The sequence below is a fragment of the Ambystoma mexicanum genome, chromosome 10 (assembly GCF_040938575.1).
Source record: "Ambystoma mexicanum isolate Mex_15411 chromosome 10, UKY_AmexF1_1, whole genome shotgun sequence".
In the NCBI taxonomy this organism is placed as follows: domain Eukaryota; kingdom Metazoa; phylum Chordata; class Amphibia; order Caudata; family Ambystomatidae; genus Ambystoma; species Ambystoma mexicanum.
The window spans coordinates 1099515630-1099534211 of record NC_090932.1 but is presented as its reverse complement, the minus strand read 5'-3'; the positions used below and the strand labels follow the sequence as shown (position 1 = coordinate 1099534211).

The 18582-nt window shown below is 42.7% G+C and overlaps 1 protein-coding gene across 1 annotated transcript in view; it reads right to left on the bottom strand.

Annotated features, from left to right (window-relative positions):
- The window catches only part of TCF7L1 (transcription factor 7 like 1), a 299707-nt gene that overhangs the window by 73626 nt on the left and 207499 nt on the right, over positions 1-18582 (bottom strand). Inside the window, exon 4 of the mRNA XM_069618938.1 lies at positions 5745-5828. Within this exon, the coding sequence (XP_069475039.1) occupies positions 5745-5828 (84 nt within the window). The remainder of the gene's footprint in view (positions 1-5744; positions 5829-18582) is intronic.

Genomic DNA, 18582 nt, shown 5'->3' with positions numbered 1-18582 from the left:
GGGGGGCTGTGGTTTGTCTCCCCCCGAATTGTTTTGATGAAATGTGTTAAAATTCAAAAGGAAAAAAAAAGTCAACAGGGCCAAATTAGCTCTTTCAACTTCACGAATTTGAGCCCAGAGTTTGTATAAAACCTGCGAGGCACTGCTTCGTATAGAGGTAGAAGGAGAGGGAAGCAGAGGAAATCCTGTGGTCTGCTCATGGACAGGATGGCACAAATCAGAAGATAGACGAGGGAAGCCAGTTGGACACTCGCAGTCTGGAGTGGACAGAGGAGGAAGGAAGCAAAGCAAATCCAGTGAACTCATGTGCAAGAGGACACACTAGAAGTTCAATATTGATCGCACTAAGTGTAAAAGGATGCAGACGAAGCCACGGGTAGACTACTGGGCAGGATAGCACTGAGAAAGGAGGATGCCAGGTAAATCATGTTAAGATCTTTTGAAACAGAATTTCACACAGACAGAAGAAAGTCAACGTGATCATTTTAAGTCAGGAGCCTGCAACCGCTGGCTCTCCAGAGGTTTTGTACCATTACTCCCAAGATTATTTTAAAGGAACTACAATGTCCAAGGCTGCTGGAAGTTGCTGCTGAAAACATCCAGAGAGCCCGAGGTTCCAGATCCCCTATTGTAAGTAATAATGGCACAGACGGACAGTAAGTCATGGGGTGTCCTATAGGGCACTTTTGGGCAGGATGGTGCAGAGGAAACCAAACCAGGCGATACCCACAGAGAAACATGCCAGGGAAAACCTACCATCACACTACAAATGACTGGCCATGGAGGAAAGGTGTTAGAAAATGCTTGGGCATCACTTCGGAGCATGATGGTAAAGGAGGGAATTGATTTGGGAAAGCCTGTGGGCACTTCTGGACAGGGATGTGCACGCAGGAAAGTAGTTGTGGAAAGTGCCTCGACAAAGTAGCATTTCATTACACACCACAACATATATCTGAAAGAGAAATCGGCTTTGACGAGCAGAGAGCCATCACCAGACCTCAAGCTGAAAATCCACAAGCATAATGTTAAGTGTGAGGCATTAGCATTAAAAGATGAAGACAACCTAGCACGGTTGGCTGCAATACTCACACCTATCTTGTTCACTAATGAAACTTAAAATATAGCTCAGAACGACAAAGAAACACATGATCTGCTAGAAGGGACTCAGTAATTATTTTAAGAGAAGCTATCCTGAATAACTAAAACATACAACAACAAAAAACACAAATAGTCCCTGAAACTGCCAGTTGAATGGCGTGCTGCAGTTGTGGAATTTGCCAAGCAGGATGCTCAAAAAAAACTTGGCCCAAAAATGTATGTAGCTCCAAACCTCTCACTACTTGTGCGTTCCGAATGCTCACTTGGCCTAGTAGGACAGCTTCTGTCTTTTGCTCATCATTGTTATTTTATTCCTTTGTCTTGTTCCCTTCCCTCTGCCTTGTGTGGGCTTTGAAACACAATTTCTTGATGTAAAAGCACCTTACAAATGCACAATAAATAAATATATAAATGCAATCATTCCTCCTTTAGGCAATCTAGAGGACGGATGCCTTTAGGGGAGGGAGGCCATCAAGGGACATTGAGTCGATGACGATGTCGGCGCCCTCTAATGCAAAGAAAATTCCAAAGCAGCGGGCGCTGGAAGAAGAGGAGGAATACGTGGGAGGACACAATCCATTTGAAATGCATCTTTTGCTGCCAAAAATTTACGAGGATCCTATGCGTGTGCAAATAAAGCAAACAATAAGTGACAATGCACATCATATGCCAAAGAGTGTCATATACAGAAATGGAAGATCCACGCCTTAGGGTTTCATATTCAGGGGTAGTATCAGTGAATTCCAGAATGGCATGAGATGTCCATCAACAGTTCAAACATCTCACCATTATTGAATGACAATTTATGAAGGGGGACAACCAAAAAGTGCCTTCTGATTGAACACGCACTCCTTGTACATCTTCCACACATGGTCAGGGCGATATACAGGGAAATAGGCAATGATTTAGATACAGCTGCTCTGGTTTTCAGATTCCTGAAGAATGGCTGTGGTGCACACAAAAACTGTTTCCAGAGGAATTCTCCCTCTACCCGTGTAGCATTCAACTGCCCATTACATCTTCAAATCAGCAGATCAAGGTGAGCAGCATTTAATCTGCATGACCCAGAAAATTCTTTGAGCGACCCCAGAACAGAACAACTCAATCATAGGTAAGCCCCTTATCGGGCACAGGAAGTTTGCATCTTGACAACAGCTATTTGAAATGACTACTTTGTCCACATCAAAATGATGATTAAATAAATGCCACACAGTTTGAATCCATTTTAGTAAAGCATCATGTATGCTCAGACTATCCATTTCCTTCAACAGTAAACCATTTCAAGACCTACATACCTGGCTGACATGAAAACAAGCCCCATGGCAAGCACCTTTTTTATCCAAAACGTGCCAGCTGAAAAATTCAAAACCAGATCTAGGTTCACCCGAGGATATAAAGACCTAAATCCCCCACATTGTGCCTGGGAATATATTTAAGCCCAACTCGTTCCTCAAGATGAAATATCAAACGAAGTTTAAAAGTCTCACCGATTTGATATTTGCTTTTAACAGTGAATCCTGTAATATTTGCAGCAGACAAAAGTGGTAATCATGCCGCAGATACATTTTTTGTATGAATTACATTTAATATCTGTAGGATATCCCAGGAAACAGTAAGATAATAAATAGCAAAATTTACGAAAACCAGCAAATGTTCTCTGCTCTTAGAATAAATTAAATCAGTAAAACCACAGAGAGAACCATCTCAAGAAAATAAAGGCCATCAAGCAAATCTAACATTCTAGAGAAATTAAAGGACATTTGATGAACCACAAATTAGAGATTTTCTCAAAAGGGCCTAAAATAAAAACACTTCTAACCCCAGATTAAAATCTTTTGTGGAATAAACACACTGCAAAGTTTAAAACTAACATTGCATAGTCGGATGCCCCAGGAAAGGAGCAGCTCCTCAGAGGAGCAAAGCCAACTCAAGTAACTGGTTTGTGTTATCAAAGAACACCCATAACTGATGGTCCCAAGAGAGACCTACAGACAAAAAACTCAAAAATTGAGCATCCATTTTGAGATTAAATAGGCAGTGTGGTCTATTTGGTCTTCACGTTTATTTTGATTTATGCAAACCATATAATGAATTTATCCAATTCATGGTGTTCGGGGACAAGACCATCGCAGAAAAGCCAGAGCTGAGATGACTATCTAAAACATCATTAAATGACCATTTCCCCATTGTCTTTTTATATTTAACAGAAGGATCGCAAATGCAGAAAGCTCTTTAATCTCGATCTTGTTATGACAACTTTTAAAGCAATAAACTGGTTCCCAAATTGGAAAGCACAGGGTGGCTACAAAGCACTAAAGATATAGGGGCTGATTCATGGAATTTGTGCGCCGAAAAACTGGGATTTGTGCACCATTTTGCCTGCAAATCCCCATTTGTTAAACAGGGATTTGCGGGCAGAATGGCGCACAAATCCCTGTTTTTCGGCACACGAATTCCATGAATCAGTGAGCTAATGTAAGACGTGTGGGATTGGAATAAAAACTGCAACCACATACCAACTTTAAAAGAGCTACCAGTAGGCGTCTACTGTGGTCCATATGTTTAAGAGGCCACAATTGTATATAATTCAGAGACCAAATCACACAATACGTTCCTTGCTTTTATGCCTACGCATCAACCAATTACGACTGCTTACTGTTCTGGGTTCTCAGTTGAAATTATCTTTGGCTGAAAGATATTTTCCAGTGTGTAAGAACCAGTAACTTCTGGAAACTGCAAAACATTTGTTCACCGACTGCATGAATTCGATGCCGTCTGATGATATTTGGAACTATTGCTTGAACTCGAACTAAAGTGTCAGTACACATTGTACTTAACAGGGTTTGGCGTGAAATAGAAATAAGGAAAACCCCCTGAGTAAACTTGACAAGTGGTTCATATTAGAGGTGACGCAGGACCTATTTGGAGAATCATATGCCTATTTGCACATTGCTTATTTGTACATATCTTGCACATTTGGCGCTTCAATCATCTTTTTAAGGTGAAATGATTTTAGTCTGTCGAGAAATAATGTAAGTATCTCAGTGCCTCAACCTGTTCAGAGCGATGTCTGTTCATTTCATCTTAATTATTTAATGATCAAATATGTTATAGTATCCTGATAGAAAGTTATAATAGATGATTTAATGAGATTTATTTTAGGACTTTCATGATCATGAGTATTTTTTTTTAATGCTATATAAATCTATATAGATATGAGTGCAATTTTATTTCTGTGGATTATGCATGTATATATCATGAGTGAATTTGTAAAAAGTCTTATGACTAAATACAATAAATAAAATCAGCGAGAACAGAGGCGTGTAGGCAAGACTGACTACTCCTTCAGACATTACGCCACTAAGGTCACTAGTGAATGTTTTCCATTGACAAATGATCTTTTGGCTCCACGATGTCAAAGGTAGTTTTACACTTCTCAATTCTTGCACTCCCAAGATCCGCCAGCTTTAAGGCAAGCTCTGCGCTCCTTTCTCCACTAGAATGATGAAATATTTGATGGCTTGGAGGAATGAAAGGGGGCTGGGGTAATAAGCAGTGCCTCAACGCAACATCATAATGAACACAGGCGGCTACGTACCAAACAACTACATTTTAAATATATTTGCAAGTGTGCCAAAACAAGCCAGCATATCTGAATAATAAGACCCACTCTACCCCCCGTTGCACATCAAACTATAATGCTCACAGGCTGCAGTATTGGTACAGTGTATGATTTCTACCACAGTCGCATTGGCACACAGATACCCAGTGGGAGTTCCGACCCACTTCAGAAAAGAGGCCCTCCTTTCTATTTATTCAGAATAAAGTGTCTCATTCTCCCCATCTCCTTCATTTTTAGCATCTCAAGACACCCTACGCCAGCATTCAACCTCACGCCCCACCTTTTGCCTTTACCTCACACAAGGACTTTGACAATCCCATGTTCTGTTCTACAGCCTTTTTTCTTCTCCTTCAAACTGCTAATTTTGTTTAATGCATTTGTTGAAGTTGGATAATTCGCACATTTTATGTGCATATATTGTTTTAAACGGATACTCTTCCAATGCTGGCATTTAGGTAGCCATCAGCACAGGGTGAGCAGACCATTAGACAACCAGCATAAAGTTGAGGCATAACAAAAAAGGTCGGATGCAAAATGTGCCACCTTTTCGATGATGTGATGCCTAAGGTCATGCCATTGAAAGAATAATAAATGGAATTAGGAACGCTGCGCATTTCATTGTGTGGGTGTCGGAATTGAGCAAAATAGATCAACACCCTGCCAACGAAGCTGTGTGGGGGTGTACTACCTCACTTTGGAAACAATTCTATAACGTTGTCCAAGACACAATACGGGAGAGATCAACCATTACCGTCCTCCACAAAAGCACACCCTCAACAGGATTTTAAAGTACAGATTTAAAATATACCACTGAACAGTCATTGATCTGTGTTGTATATTACAAAGAAATGCCAGGAACAAGAAACAGTATTGGGTGATTCATAGAAAACTGCTGGACAAAGTACAAGCAAAAAGAAATGAAAACGTTCAACAGCGCTGAAAGAAGCTAAGTTGAATATTTGGGGAGGTAGTAGTGCATATTAGCGGATGAACACGAGCGTCAGATAAGACATAGTATACTTACTAGGTGTGCCGGAGAAGGCGACCGGGCGTCTTTGAGACCAGCGCTGCTTGCCACATCCAACATGGGCCATTTCATCTGTAGGTACTGCAGTTCAAAGAGGAGAAAGTGTATTAATGTATGAACGAGGATCACTGGATTCCAGATGTGCTCATGGGAAAGGAAGGCACGGTAGTACAGCTGCCAGCATTTTGGCCCTTTCTAAACAATCATGTGCAAGAATTGAAAAAAAAAGCATTAAGGTGAATATAAATGTTTTAGTTGGTAAAACTCGATGTATTCAGCATATTATACTCGGGGTAGCGCTCTCTCTCACTCTATGCCTACCTCTGCCCCGGTCTCTATCTCTCCATGGGCAGGTGCCACATTTTCAGGTGCGTATTTGCTAGAGCCACTGCAGCTGTTGCTGACAGCAGTGAGAACAGAAAAATCACATATTTTGAAGTGTAGATGTTTTTTGCAAAAGGAGCTAATAAAAATGACACTATTTAATTGTACTGACACTGTATATTTTTTGTAATTATACATTGTTCTTTTCTAATGGTCACTTTCAATATATATATTACAGTCACAATAAGAATCTTACACTTATCTTACTCAGAAAGCACATTATCAAACCCTATATTTCCAAGAAGACTTTCTGGCACACTTCCTATTGAACTCTTTTCAAAAACCCATTTGAGAAGGGCGACAGGGACGGATAGAAGCAATGAGGATTCCTAGCCGAGATAAAAGCAGGGGTAAATATTTCAAGTTGCAAGCTACTAGCCAGCCATAAACAGCCATCTCAATTCTATACATACAGACAGCACACCATTTCCTAATTGCCAAGACCAATTATAACAAGCCAATGTCAAGTGCAAATTGGGTACAGTGAAAAAAGGAATGATTGTGGGATTGAATCACTAAGTACATAACGAACATTGAGCTTGGAACTCATTCCGTTTTTCTCATCTCACATAAACGTTAAAGCAATTGTAAACGAGAACCATATTTATTCATTCAGAGAGCCTAAAGATTTGGATGTGAGGGTACAATTTCTGCTACATCGGTCACTTCATTTGGGTCCTAGAGAGGTTTTTCTTCTGGAGAATTGTATACAATGAAGAACTGGGTCTCAGTTCAAGCAAACCCAGTCCCCAATGCACAGACCTCTTTAGAGAATGATATGTATATGGTATTACTTGCCCAAACACTTGTCTGCTTTTGATTACAATAGGGTGACCAGACGTCCCGGTTTTCCCGGGACAGTCCGGGGAAAATCGCCCTTCCTCCCGGGGTCCTGAGTGTTTTGACAGCAACTGATGCATACATCCTGAAATCGGGGGCATGGAGCGACTAAATGCATGTGCAGGCTTTTCACACACCCCTTTCCTCCTATGAGAGTAGTGTGCCTGGAACACCCCATCAGCCCCCCACAACAGGCCAGCGACATAGAATTAGGACTACAGTTTTATCCGAGTCCGGTGTGTGTTTACTGTAGTCCTCCTACCTGTTTGTCTATTGCCTGTCCCGTTATTTTTTTTTTTTAATCTGGTCACCCTGGACTACAATCACTATTAGGTGCTAGACAGACTACCAGCATCCATGAACCGCAGAACAATGTCTGAAGGTCCCCTTTACGAGGAAAGGAAGGATTTCTGCCTCAGAGACATGGGGCATTTCCGTGAATGAAGTAGCCACGTCTTCAACAAGGATTCATTTCCGAACACATTTACAGAAAATGCATGCAAAGGAAATCTTCATCTTCACAGACAGGACCCATTTGCCCTTACACCATTGCCATTATATTTAGGTCAGGGCTCTCACAGTAATGTCTCTATAAAGGGTATACACCACTGTCCGTAGTCTTCTCAGTACGTCCATACTGTCTAAAGAGATCCCAATCCTTTCGAAAAGGCACCGCCCATGCTCGCTACACACAAGTAACTAACGTACTGTTTGTTTAAAAAAAATGGACAAAGGCTGGCACTACTGAAATGAGTGTCCAATGGGTATTACGAGAAAAACCAGACCACAAAACCCAAACGTGCCGATATTGGCATTTGCTGAGGATTCACTGTCAATTTTCCTAAGACTAAGACAAAGTAACTAAGGATGTTCAGATTGTATGGTCGTGGGGAATCAATTGGGCATCAAATGCCTTCAACCCTACAGCTACATTTTGGGGCTTGCTATGAGCGCCTTAAGGAGAGGCTGACATTTGTACCACTGAGACCGGTCAATGAGATCGATGCCACGCTACCTTCCTGTTTCCCTGCTCCCATTTCTCTAAACCCTCTAACTCACACTGGCAGACTCAAGTTAGCCAAGGGTAGACTGGGAACCAAAAGAGGCCCTGGCAATAATGTTCAAAGAGCCCCACATTACACATTTTCTGCAAGCCCAACCCTTTTCCTACGAGAACATTTAAAAATAAAATCAGTTACCACACAAAAGAGGCGCAGGGTGCAGAGGCCTCTGAGAAATCTCCAGAGTTCCCATATGGGCTAGTCCACCCGTGCATGTAGCGCTAGCATTAACGTTGCTGAATCCGTGTCCCATGCTGTTTGAAAAGCCACCTGAAGGGCCGAATTTGGGCCGAATTTGATCCACTGATGTAAGAAAAGTAAACATTTATTTGACGAAGAGACGCCAGAGATCGTTTTTCACCAAACAAAAACCTTTGTGTGTGCCGGCACTTAGTCACCGATCAGGTCACGGTTTTTGTTTATTTCTCTACTGGCTGGTTCCAGTGGTGCTGCCAGGACTTGGCTGCAAAACAGAAACCTAGGTGTCAATCCGTTCCACATACCAGCCATAAACAGAGCGCTGCAAATCCAGAACATAAAGGCTAGTGTTTGCCTGGGCTGCACAAGATGCGCTGAGGTTACCATGATAAAACCCTGCAATAAATAAAAACAAGTCATGTGATTACCTAAGAGCTGATTGTAATGTGCTACGCAAACACGTCTGAAAAGGCCAACGTGCGACCTGCCAGGCAGTAGTTTAGCTAGTGGAAACAAGGACAAGGGGTCTTGCTAGCTGTCCACGCATGAGGGGAAAACAATTCACATCCAAGATGGAACTTAATATCTTCCTGTTCCAGTTACATGGCGTGTGGTTTCATCACAAAAGCCCAATCTGCCAATTTTGTGAAGAGGATTTGTGAAAAGCATTCAACAGGATCAAGTCATCTCACCACAGAGGCCAAATGAACATCATAATGCTATGGGTGGAGAGTAGGAAAAAGTAGGCTTTCGTCAAATTAGATGGCGCAGAGCATGAACATGGTCGATTCGCCATAGACAGTCTGCATTGACTGCCTATGTACCAGACCAGAGGCGCAAACGAGGTGAGGCAACACAAGTGCACTGTAGACCTCGTGGAATTCGAAATATTCCCAACACAATTGCAAGTGACCATATTTAGAGAAAGCACTCAACTACTGTCATTTGTCCAGGTCATACAACAGTAAACCACGTTTGTCCCACACAAGCAGTTTGTCTGCATAACACAAACTCTAGCACCAATGTGGCATTCAGCAATGGACATATGTACTTTCCTCGTAAAAATGCTACAAAAGGAATGCGTTCAGGCAGCAAACATTTAATAAATAATATAGACTGATACCGGTGTTAAGGTATGTATAAAACACACAGCTGGTTGGCAAAAGGCGGCTAGTAACTGGTGCGTGGCAGTTAAATAAGTGGCAGTGACAACACTGTAAACCTACAGAGCGCCCGTTTCTAGAGGCCACTCAATTTCGTTATCGATGTGTATGAACTTCTTTGCAAAGAACTGGTAACTTAATCTGGGATCGCCGTTACCCTGCACAGCCGAGTCCCCCTCAAAGACATCAATGCCACTCACTCGCTGAACTTTAGGCGTAGCTACTGCACACTTGTCAGCAACCAACCCGCGTGCGACACTATTACGTGACCCTTGTAGTCCAGTGCATTAGACTAGTGCAGGCTCGTCCCATCGGGTATTGGCCAGAACACGTCCCTGTTGCACATGTTTGTGCCCGTGCCTCCAACCCAGAGGACGCCGTGGCCGTTATTTTCTGCTGGTAAAGCATCCTCATTCATCAAAGCGCAGGAGCTCAACGTTTGCCATCGAAAGGCCGCCCAACCGCCGAACATCAGGCATTTGGTTTAACAGGTCAGAGATTCCAGGCCCGAGAGTTTTTAGGGAGTAGTAATTTATGGATAGGACGGGAGGGTTTCTTTAATTGCTTAAAGCGGCATGAGGAGGGGTGAAGGGCGCACGCAGTCAATGGTCTTTCACTGGTTTCTGATGGTCTTTGTTGTAAGCATTCCTGCAGGAGAGTTGGCGAGAGCAAACAACTGTCAGCGCCACGTTTGTTGAGTGCGAGATAGAGGAGAGGCAGCTGGGCGTCACCATCTCCCCAAACGTCGAAATATTCCTGATGCTCAGCAGCTGGTCGGAAATGCTAGAATGCCACTGTTGGAAGTGGGACAGCCCATGAGATGGCTGCAGGATTAACCTTGTGGCTTACACAAACAGTGCGAAAAAAATCCATGACAAGCGATTGGTAAAAAGCTACTTAAAAAAATAAAATGGTATAAATGGGGGGAGAAGGTAAGGGGGGAGAAGGTAAGGGGCGAGAATCTCAATTAGTTTGTTAAATTTTTTGGAAAACTGCAAAGTACCTTTAAAAAAATGCTGATAAAAGTAAGTAAAAGTTATAAACAATAGAATAATAGCTTCTTGCATTTTCAGTGTGTAATCTAGGTCACTGTGTATGTTCATGTTTTCTGTTCCCTGCACTCATTTTAAAACCATGTCCCCTCCTTTTTGTTTAAGAGGGGTTGATTTATACTCTGTAATTTCTCCACTATGTTCAAACTACTACTACTACTACTCTGTGGTTCCATTATAAGGGGTCTCTCCCTTATACATACCTTTTCCTACACAAGATTAGTTTTTACTTGAATCTGGGTGTTTACTTTTAAATGTTTAGCCATTTAAACTGTTAATTTATCCTCAATTTATTTTGATCTCCAAAGCTTTTATGTTAAGTTTTGGGATATTATTTTTTTACCAAAAGGTATTATTTATCCTACATTTTTACCACTCAGCAAGAGGGATGGGCAGACTGTCATGCAAACCTACAGAAAATAACCACAATAGAGACCCGTTGTTGCATTTCATAAGATGATGCGCTTTTCAAGGTAGCACACCACCATCATCTTTCTTTAAGAACTAGCAAACATCTAGAGTGCAATTGCTAGAACAGAGAACCTCTATGATCTGTCTCAATTGCTACATTCTGTACCAGGTATACCATTTCTTGTAGTCAAATGAAAACAAGTTACTTACCCCTAACAACGTTCTTTCGACTGGATGTTCCTCCCACGTATTCCTCAATTCTAGATATCTTCCTTACAGCATTAGCTGCTTCGGATTTATTTTTCAGCAGAGGGCGCTGTGCTTCGTCATGGTCAACTCAATGTCCCTCGAAGGCCTCCGTCTCCCTTCAAGGTTGACGTCATCGATAGTATAAATAGCACGCACCGTGCCAGTTACTTCAGTTCAGTTTTTTCGCCCGCTTCCCACAGGCTAACCGGCATTAGTGTTAACAAACAGGATCAGGCACTCAAGGAACGCAGGTATAAAACAACAGAAATTCTACTGCGCGGTAGGCTGGGAGGGGCGAGGAGGAAGACATGGGAGGAAAACCCAGTCGAAAGAAGGTTACCAAGGTTAAGCAACTTGTTCGAATGGTTATGTCCTCCCACATATTCTTCATCTTTAGATAAGCAGTATGAAAATTGGAGGTGGAAGTAAGAACTTTCGGGGAAAGAAAAATACATTTCAGGGTTTTTCATGATTGGAGCGTAGCAGTGTTTGTCATAAATGGAGTGTAGGACAGTTTTTCCAAATTCCACCTCCTGGCCTGAAGCGGAGTCAAGGCAATAGTACTTTGTGAAGGTAGGAAGAGTCCTCATCCCCGAGCCCCCATAGAAAACAGAAAGCTGCCAAGAAAACAAAAAGGCACAGGGAAGAGGAAGAGATTGGTGGTTCGACCTGGATTCTCTCATCCATCCCAGGTCGGCAGAGTGGGAGCACTCCACCAAAATTGCCAACTATATTAAGAGAAGCAATAGACAGCCTCAATCAAAAGAGGCCATGAGTAACCTCTGGGCAGGCCACAGCTGCCATACTATGTGGTGGAGACCCCAGAGATCGCCGAAAAGTTGTTATCCTTCATGGGAAGGTACCGCAGAGACATTAAGAAAGGCACGGATAGGTCCTGGCGTTCGTGTCAAGATAAGGTATTAGATATTCTAGGCCCTCTAACAAAAATCTGACAAATGCGGAAGAGGCGAAACAGCCGGAGCAGAAAGTAGATCCAAGACATCCTAGCCGGATGGTCACAGAGGCAATGCCAAAAACGCCTTAACAGAACAACGCAGACCTATCTTGGTCAAAATAGACCCTAAAATGAGTAAACTGGCCACCGCAGAATCTTCATCAGATAGCAAAGGCAAACTCTTCAGAGATGCATTCATTAAGGACCTGGTAAAATTCACCAATACTTATGCTGCCATAGACAAAGTCCATCAAGAGCCAGTACAGTGTACCTGAGACCTATAAGGGTCAGCGAAGAGGACAAAGCTTTATTAAACAAAGAGATTTTAGAACTAGAAAGGAAGGAAGTAAGCCATCACACAGGCAGCAGAATCATCGAAAGAGTTCATAAGCAAAATGTCTTGGTAAAGGGAAAAAGGAAACAAAGACCAGCGATAAACCTCACAGGTTTAAACGCATTCATCATATACAGGCATTTCAAGATGGAAGGAAGCCATCTTTTCAGAGACATTACAAGCAGGGGATTGACTAGTGAGGATACACCACAAGGATGCCAACTTGACGATACCAATTGCAAGAGAACATCAGATGTTCCTTCAATTCTGGTGGGGAGGTCAAAAGTGGGAATTCACATGCCTTCCATCCTGGTTAGCATCAGCACCCTGAGCGCTTACGAAGCTTATGAGAACAGTGGTCAGTCACCTGAGAGAGCAGGGCATCAGCTTGATAGTGTACTTTGACAACGACTTCTGTCTGATGGGTCAGGACAAAGTAAGATGGAACAACAAGCAGAAGTAACTATCCCACTATTACAGAGCATGCGATTTTTAATAAATTGGGAGTAATCCGAATTGAACCCAACCCAAGCAATAAGAGTTTCTAGGCTTTGTGATAGACACAAGAGCAGCCACACTCATCTTACCAATAGCAAAAGTGAACCTGATCAAGAAGGAGATCAGAATTATACTAGCGAAGAAAGAGAGCTGGCCAGATTGGCATGGAGATTAGCGTCATCCATTCAGGCAATCTTCTCATGGCCCCTACACTACAGGGCACTGCAGGTCCTGAAAATTCAGCACCTATGGAGAGGTCTGTCATACAAACAGAAAGTATTGATATCTGCAGAGGCAAGCATGGAGTTACGATGGTGGTTCACTCACATGGAAGCCTGGAACCGGAGAGCAATATTTGGCTCATCCCTGGACCTCATCATAGAGTTGCATGCCAGCCTTTTGGGCTGGGTAGCCCGTTGCAGAGAAATGACAACAGGAGGCAGATGGTCAGAAAAGGAGCTAGAACGCCACATCAATTGTCTAGAACTGATGGCAGGGTCCTTCGCGGTGAGGTGTTGAACCTAGGACAGAGCAGACTGATGTGCTACTGAAAATGGACAACGTCTCTGCAGTACGCTACTTAAACAGGTTAGGAGGGACAAAATTCAGGATGCTAGTGGAACTGGCAAAAGATTTCTGGCACATGTGCCTACAGAACAAAATCAGAGTGACAGTTTGAATGCTCAACTAGACCGGTTCTTCAGCTGGAGACCGGACCCAGCGGTGGAAGCGACAGGCGCATTTTTACAGAAGTGGGGTCTGGAGAGAGAGTATGCTTTTCCTCTGTTCGCAATGATTGTGAGAACGGTAGCGCAGGTCAGGAGACAACAGACAACCTTAATTCTGGTGACGCCGGACTGGAAGAGTCAGGTGTGGTTCCCGGATCTGGAATTATCGATAGACGAACCATTATTACTCCCACAGTTCAGAGAGTTAATTCGGGATCCGACGGGGGAGATTCATCCTCTAATCCAGGAAGGCAATTTGAGATTAATCGCATGGGTGATTTCCGGAGAACCTGGCAGAAATCCAGGACTTTCGTGAGACGCTGACAAATTAATCGAAGAGGCCTGGGCACCAGGAAAGCCTACAGGTCGGCTTGGGCACAGTGGAACAGCCGGTGTGTGGAACAGCACATACATCCCACTAGAGCAAAGGTAGTTCACATAGTTAATTTTCTAGCAACTTTGGCAGCACAAGGCAAAGCCTACAGGGCTGTGAATACTTGTAGATCAGCCATATCAGCTGAGCACCCCAAGATTGAGAATGCACCAGTGGGTGAACACCCATTAGTATGCAAACTTCTCAGAGGTGTAAGCCTGTTGCACCACTGATAACAGTCCCTGTAACATCTGTGAAGCAATGAAAAGTGGAAACCACTCTGACTTCAGCCAGTTAGCGGGGAACATGTGTTGCACCACATAATGCGGCCAGGCAATCCAATTGGGGGATGGGGGACTCTGAGCCGGGTGGAAGGAACAAGGAAAAATAGGCGTAGTGAAGTTTACGCCAGGAAGCCAGCAGCCCCAGAAGAAAACGTTAACGACCTTACCAGGAAGACAAGTGATGCATCAACCCTGAAAGTCTAAAAGCTTTTTCCCTTGGCCTTCTAGAACAGTCGATATTCTGGGTGGAGGGCGAAATGGATAAGTTAACGGAGAATGTAGCCCAGTTTGAAACAAGTGGAGAATTGGGTTAGGAACCTCAATTGCAGTGGCGCTGGTAATGGCAGTTGATAAAACGGCATCGTACCTGTGTACCCTTTTCCAATGACAGTTGGACACAGTTGGGTGATTAAAGTAGGTCAGATTTATTTGTGCATTGGTCAAATCACAAAAGCAAACCCTTGTGGGTTAGATCATGAAATGAAATAGAAATATGAAAAAAAGTCTTACAATTCAGAGTAGGTAGATATTTTAACCAACAGAGAAAATATCATAAATGCAGTTTGAAATTGCTATAGCAGTAAAGGGACGTCCACGTGGAGAAGATTTGAATCACACACTATTTGAAAGGGAAGCATACCAGCTAATGTTTGTCAACGGTTCATCCTACAGGCATGGATGAAAACGTGACCTTCAGTATTTTGTTTAAAATACACACATTGTCTTTCTGGTCTTTTTAAAATAGTTACTAGAAATGTAACAGCACTGCCCTGTAGAGTTCTGGCCACAGCACAATTGATTCAGAACTATAAACATAGCATGTTACAAGCTGAAGTTGAAGTGGATGCGGATCAAGAAGAAGAGGACACCAACCTGCCTGAGAGAACTACTAACCAACTTAAATTAAAAAACAATAACAAAGCAGTATGCCCAGGAGGGAAGAAGGTCCAGATGAGCAACATCCAGGTGACATTAAAATGGTTGGCAGATTCATTACCTATGGTGCTACAGAACCCCTGAGATTGTTCTTTAGTGTCTTGGAACACCCGCGGTTTCAAGCACCTTTTATCTAATAATGGATCATTGCTGGTTATTATTAACCATACTTTTATACTACTACAGGAGACCTGATTAACCTCACCTATCGCTATCAATGGCTATACCCTGTACCATTCTCCCGCAAATAAGGGGGTGCGTGGCCGCCCATTTGGTGGCTTAATAATAGGGGTTGCCAACTCACTAGGCAGCAGGAAGCCTATTACTACCTCCAGAGATTCTGTGAGTGCTGTGGAGGTCAAGGTTCCAGCTGACAATGGGTTGGACAACTTACTACTGGTGAATATCTATAACCCCCCTGGGGCAAAATATAGAGAGCAAATACAGGAAACATTGCATGACCTCTTGGGTGGATGGCTACTGGATTCAAATAACCACTCTGTCATTGTGGCACAGGATCTTAAACTGCCACATTAAAGGCGGCAGTGGTACGGTTAATAATCCATTACTCCACCCCCAAAGTATCATGAAACATAACATCAATGATACTGAGGGGGATTGTTGGTCTAACTTTTTTGAATGCTGGGAGCTTGAAATTGTTAATGGTAGGACCTTTGGGGACAGACCGGGTGAAAGCACCTGGAGCAACGGCTCTACCTCATGTACACTTGACTATATATTTCTCAGTGGCAAGGTAGCGTCTAGGGTTATGGAAATGATAATTTTCAAAAATCCCTATAGTGAACATGAACCACCGATTATGAATTTAGGTACAATCAACCGAACCCCTGCAATTATAAACAAACAAAGGTGAGCTATTGGCAAGTCAGGCAGCTAACCAGGTGCAATGGTCTGATAGGATTATCAATAAGGCCCTGGAAGCAATCAATGGTTGGGACGAGAAAAAATGACCTTCGAAGAAATTGATGGTTGGATCACTGCATTTGTGGGTAAATATGCCACCACCCATGCTCCACTAGTTGTAAGGGACCGAATGGTGGATAATGCATTCCACAAGGAAATTAGAGATGCCAAGCGTAAACTTAGAAGGGGAATTCGGGAAATAAATGGGAAAGGCCGTTCCATGATCCAAACCCATAACAAAATTAGGGCCCTGAAAAATAAATATCGACAATGGATCAAAATATGGACACGGAAGGAAAAACTTCAACAATGGCAGCATATGGTCCAAACCATATGTACCAAACATACTTGTAAAATATGGGCACTTCTGGGGAAAGCTCGGGGAGACCGGATAAAAACCCTAATCAATCCAATTGGGGTAGCCGAGCGGATTGAGTTCCTAGAAAATCGTAATGGGCCGGAGTCTGTGCCAAAGGGGGTAAGCATTAGAGAGGCCCAGTCCATTCGGCCTTTCGCGGTCTCTAGTGAGGAACTCCTAATTAACATCAGTAAACTGAAGTCATCCAGGGCACCAGGACCTAACGGACTATCTAATATGATCATGAAGGGCAACCCTAAATTCTGGTCAAGTCTAATGAAAATCCTAATCGAAAAAGTGCTAAGAGACGGCAGAATCCCAGCAACATGGCAAACTGCAATATTAATACCCGTCTACAAGAAGGGAAACAAAACTGATCCGGGTAGTTACCGCCTGCTGTCCATGCTGGACTGTACTGGGAAAATGTTTGCTTCCCAGTTACTAAAAGAACTTCAAGCATGCGCAGATCAAGCTGGGATTCTGGACCGCTTCCAGAGTGGCTTCAGAAACGGTTACTCCACATCTCACAACTTGATAATAATGGACACATTAAGGAGTAAAGCTCTGAAGCCCAATAGCCCTCCCATATACGCACTATATGTCGATTTTCGATCAGCTTTTGACTTAGTGAATAGAGAAAAGCCTTGGCATAAATTGCGCAGCATGAACTGCCCTGAGGCACTAATCTATTATCTGAAACTTCTACACACTAATACCACTTTTCAGTTAAAATTTGACTATAGAGGGACAAAAACCAGTTTGATCAGACAGAATAAAGGTCTAAAGCAGGGATGCACAACTGCCCCCCTCCTTTACAATTTCTTTGTCTCAGATATTCCAGAATTTGTCCTTGGCACCCATAACTGCCCACATAGGATGGGAACCGTAAAGTGTGCAGTTATGGAATACGCTGACGATATTGTGATTTTTGACCAAACATTCAGTGTCCTAGTAAGATCGTCCACCCAACTATGGCAATATGCCAAAGTTAATGAATTGGTGATTAATCACAGTAAAACAGAACTTATGCTATACACCTTTGGAAAGGTTGCTCGCCCGCGTATGCTCGTGGAAACTGAAATCAGCTATATGCACTCTTACAAATATCTGGGAGTGGAATTTGAAAATAAAGGCAACTACGAGCAATGCATTCTACAATGTAAGGTGAAAGCAGCACAATTAACAGCCATGATTTATAGGCTCACACAAAATCTAAGTGGCTACTCCATATGGGGTGCACGGCATTTGTATGTGCAGTGTTTAGTGCCCATGATAACTTATGGTCTGGAATCATTGATCACAATGAACCTCAAGTGGTTACAGATTGTAGAAGGGAAATTTTGGAGGAAACTGCTGGGACTCCCCCAATGTGTGCCTATGGCTATCCTCCGTTTAGAACTGGGGATCTCGTCTCTGAAATCGATTGTCTTAGGTAGAAGAGCCGAGGTATATCTCAAAATACGATATTCCACAAATACTGCCCTATTAAAATCTTTAAATGAGGCATTGGGGGATGGCTTAAAATCCAAGCTAGCAATCGAATGGGAAGTCTTTCTGAGCTAATGAATTGGACATTACCCTGGGATGAGGATTTTGAATATGTAAAATACCATATGCACAAATGATTAAAACTATGGGACTGGCAGAAGAATTATTTCCATTTGGCAAGTCTAAAAAGTTATGAGTTTGTGTCATATGTTATAAATATCCATACAAAAGTTCAAAAAACTTGAATTTATGCCATTTGGAACACCTTAGGTGATTTATACTATTACTACGAATTAATCGCCTTCTGACGCTGATGTCCTTAGGAGCTGAGAGATGAATCCCACTTGCAGATAGACACTGCAGGCTCTGTAAACAACAATCCGAACCAGAAACAGCAAGACATATACTTAAGAGTTGTCCAGCTATGACCATCAGCTACGAAAGTAATTATGTGATACATGTACATAATATTAACAGCATCAGGGAAAAAATCTTCTGGGACCAATGTGTTAATACCCTTAGTGCTAAGTTACAGATGGCTCTTTTTAGAGTGTGGAATGATGCAGACAAACCTGCGGACTTGGAGTTAACTCTTGGTT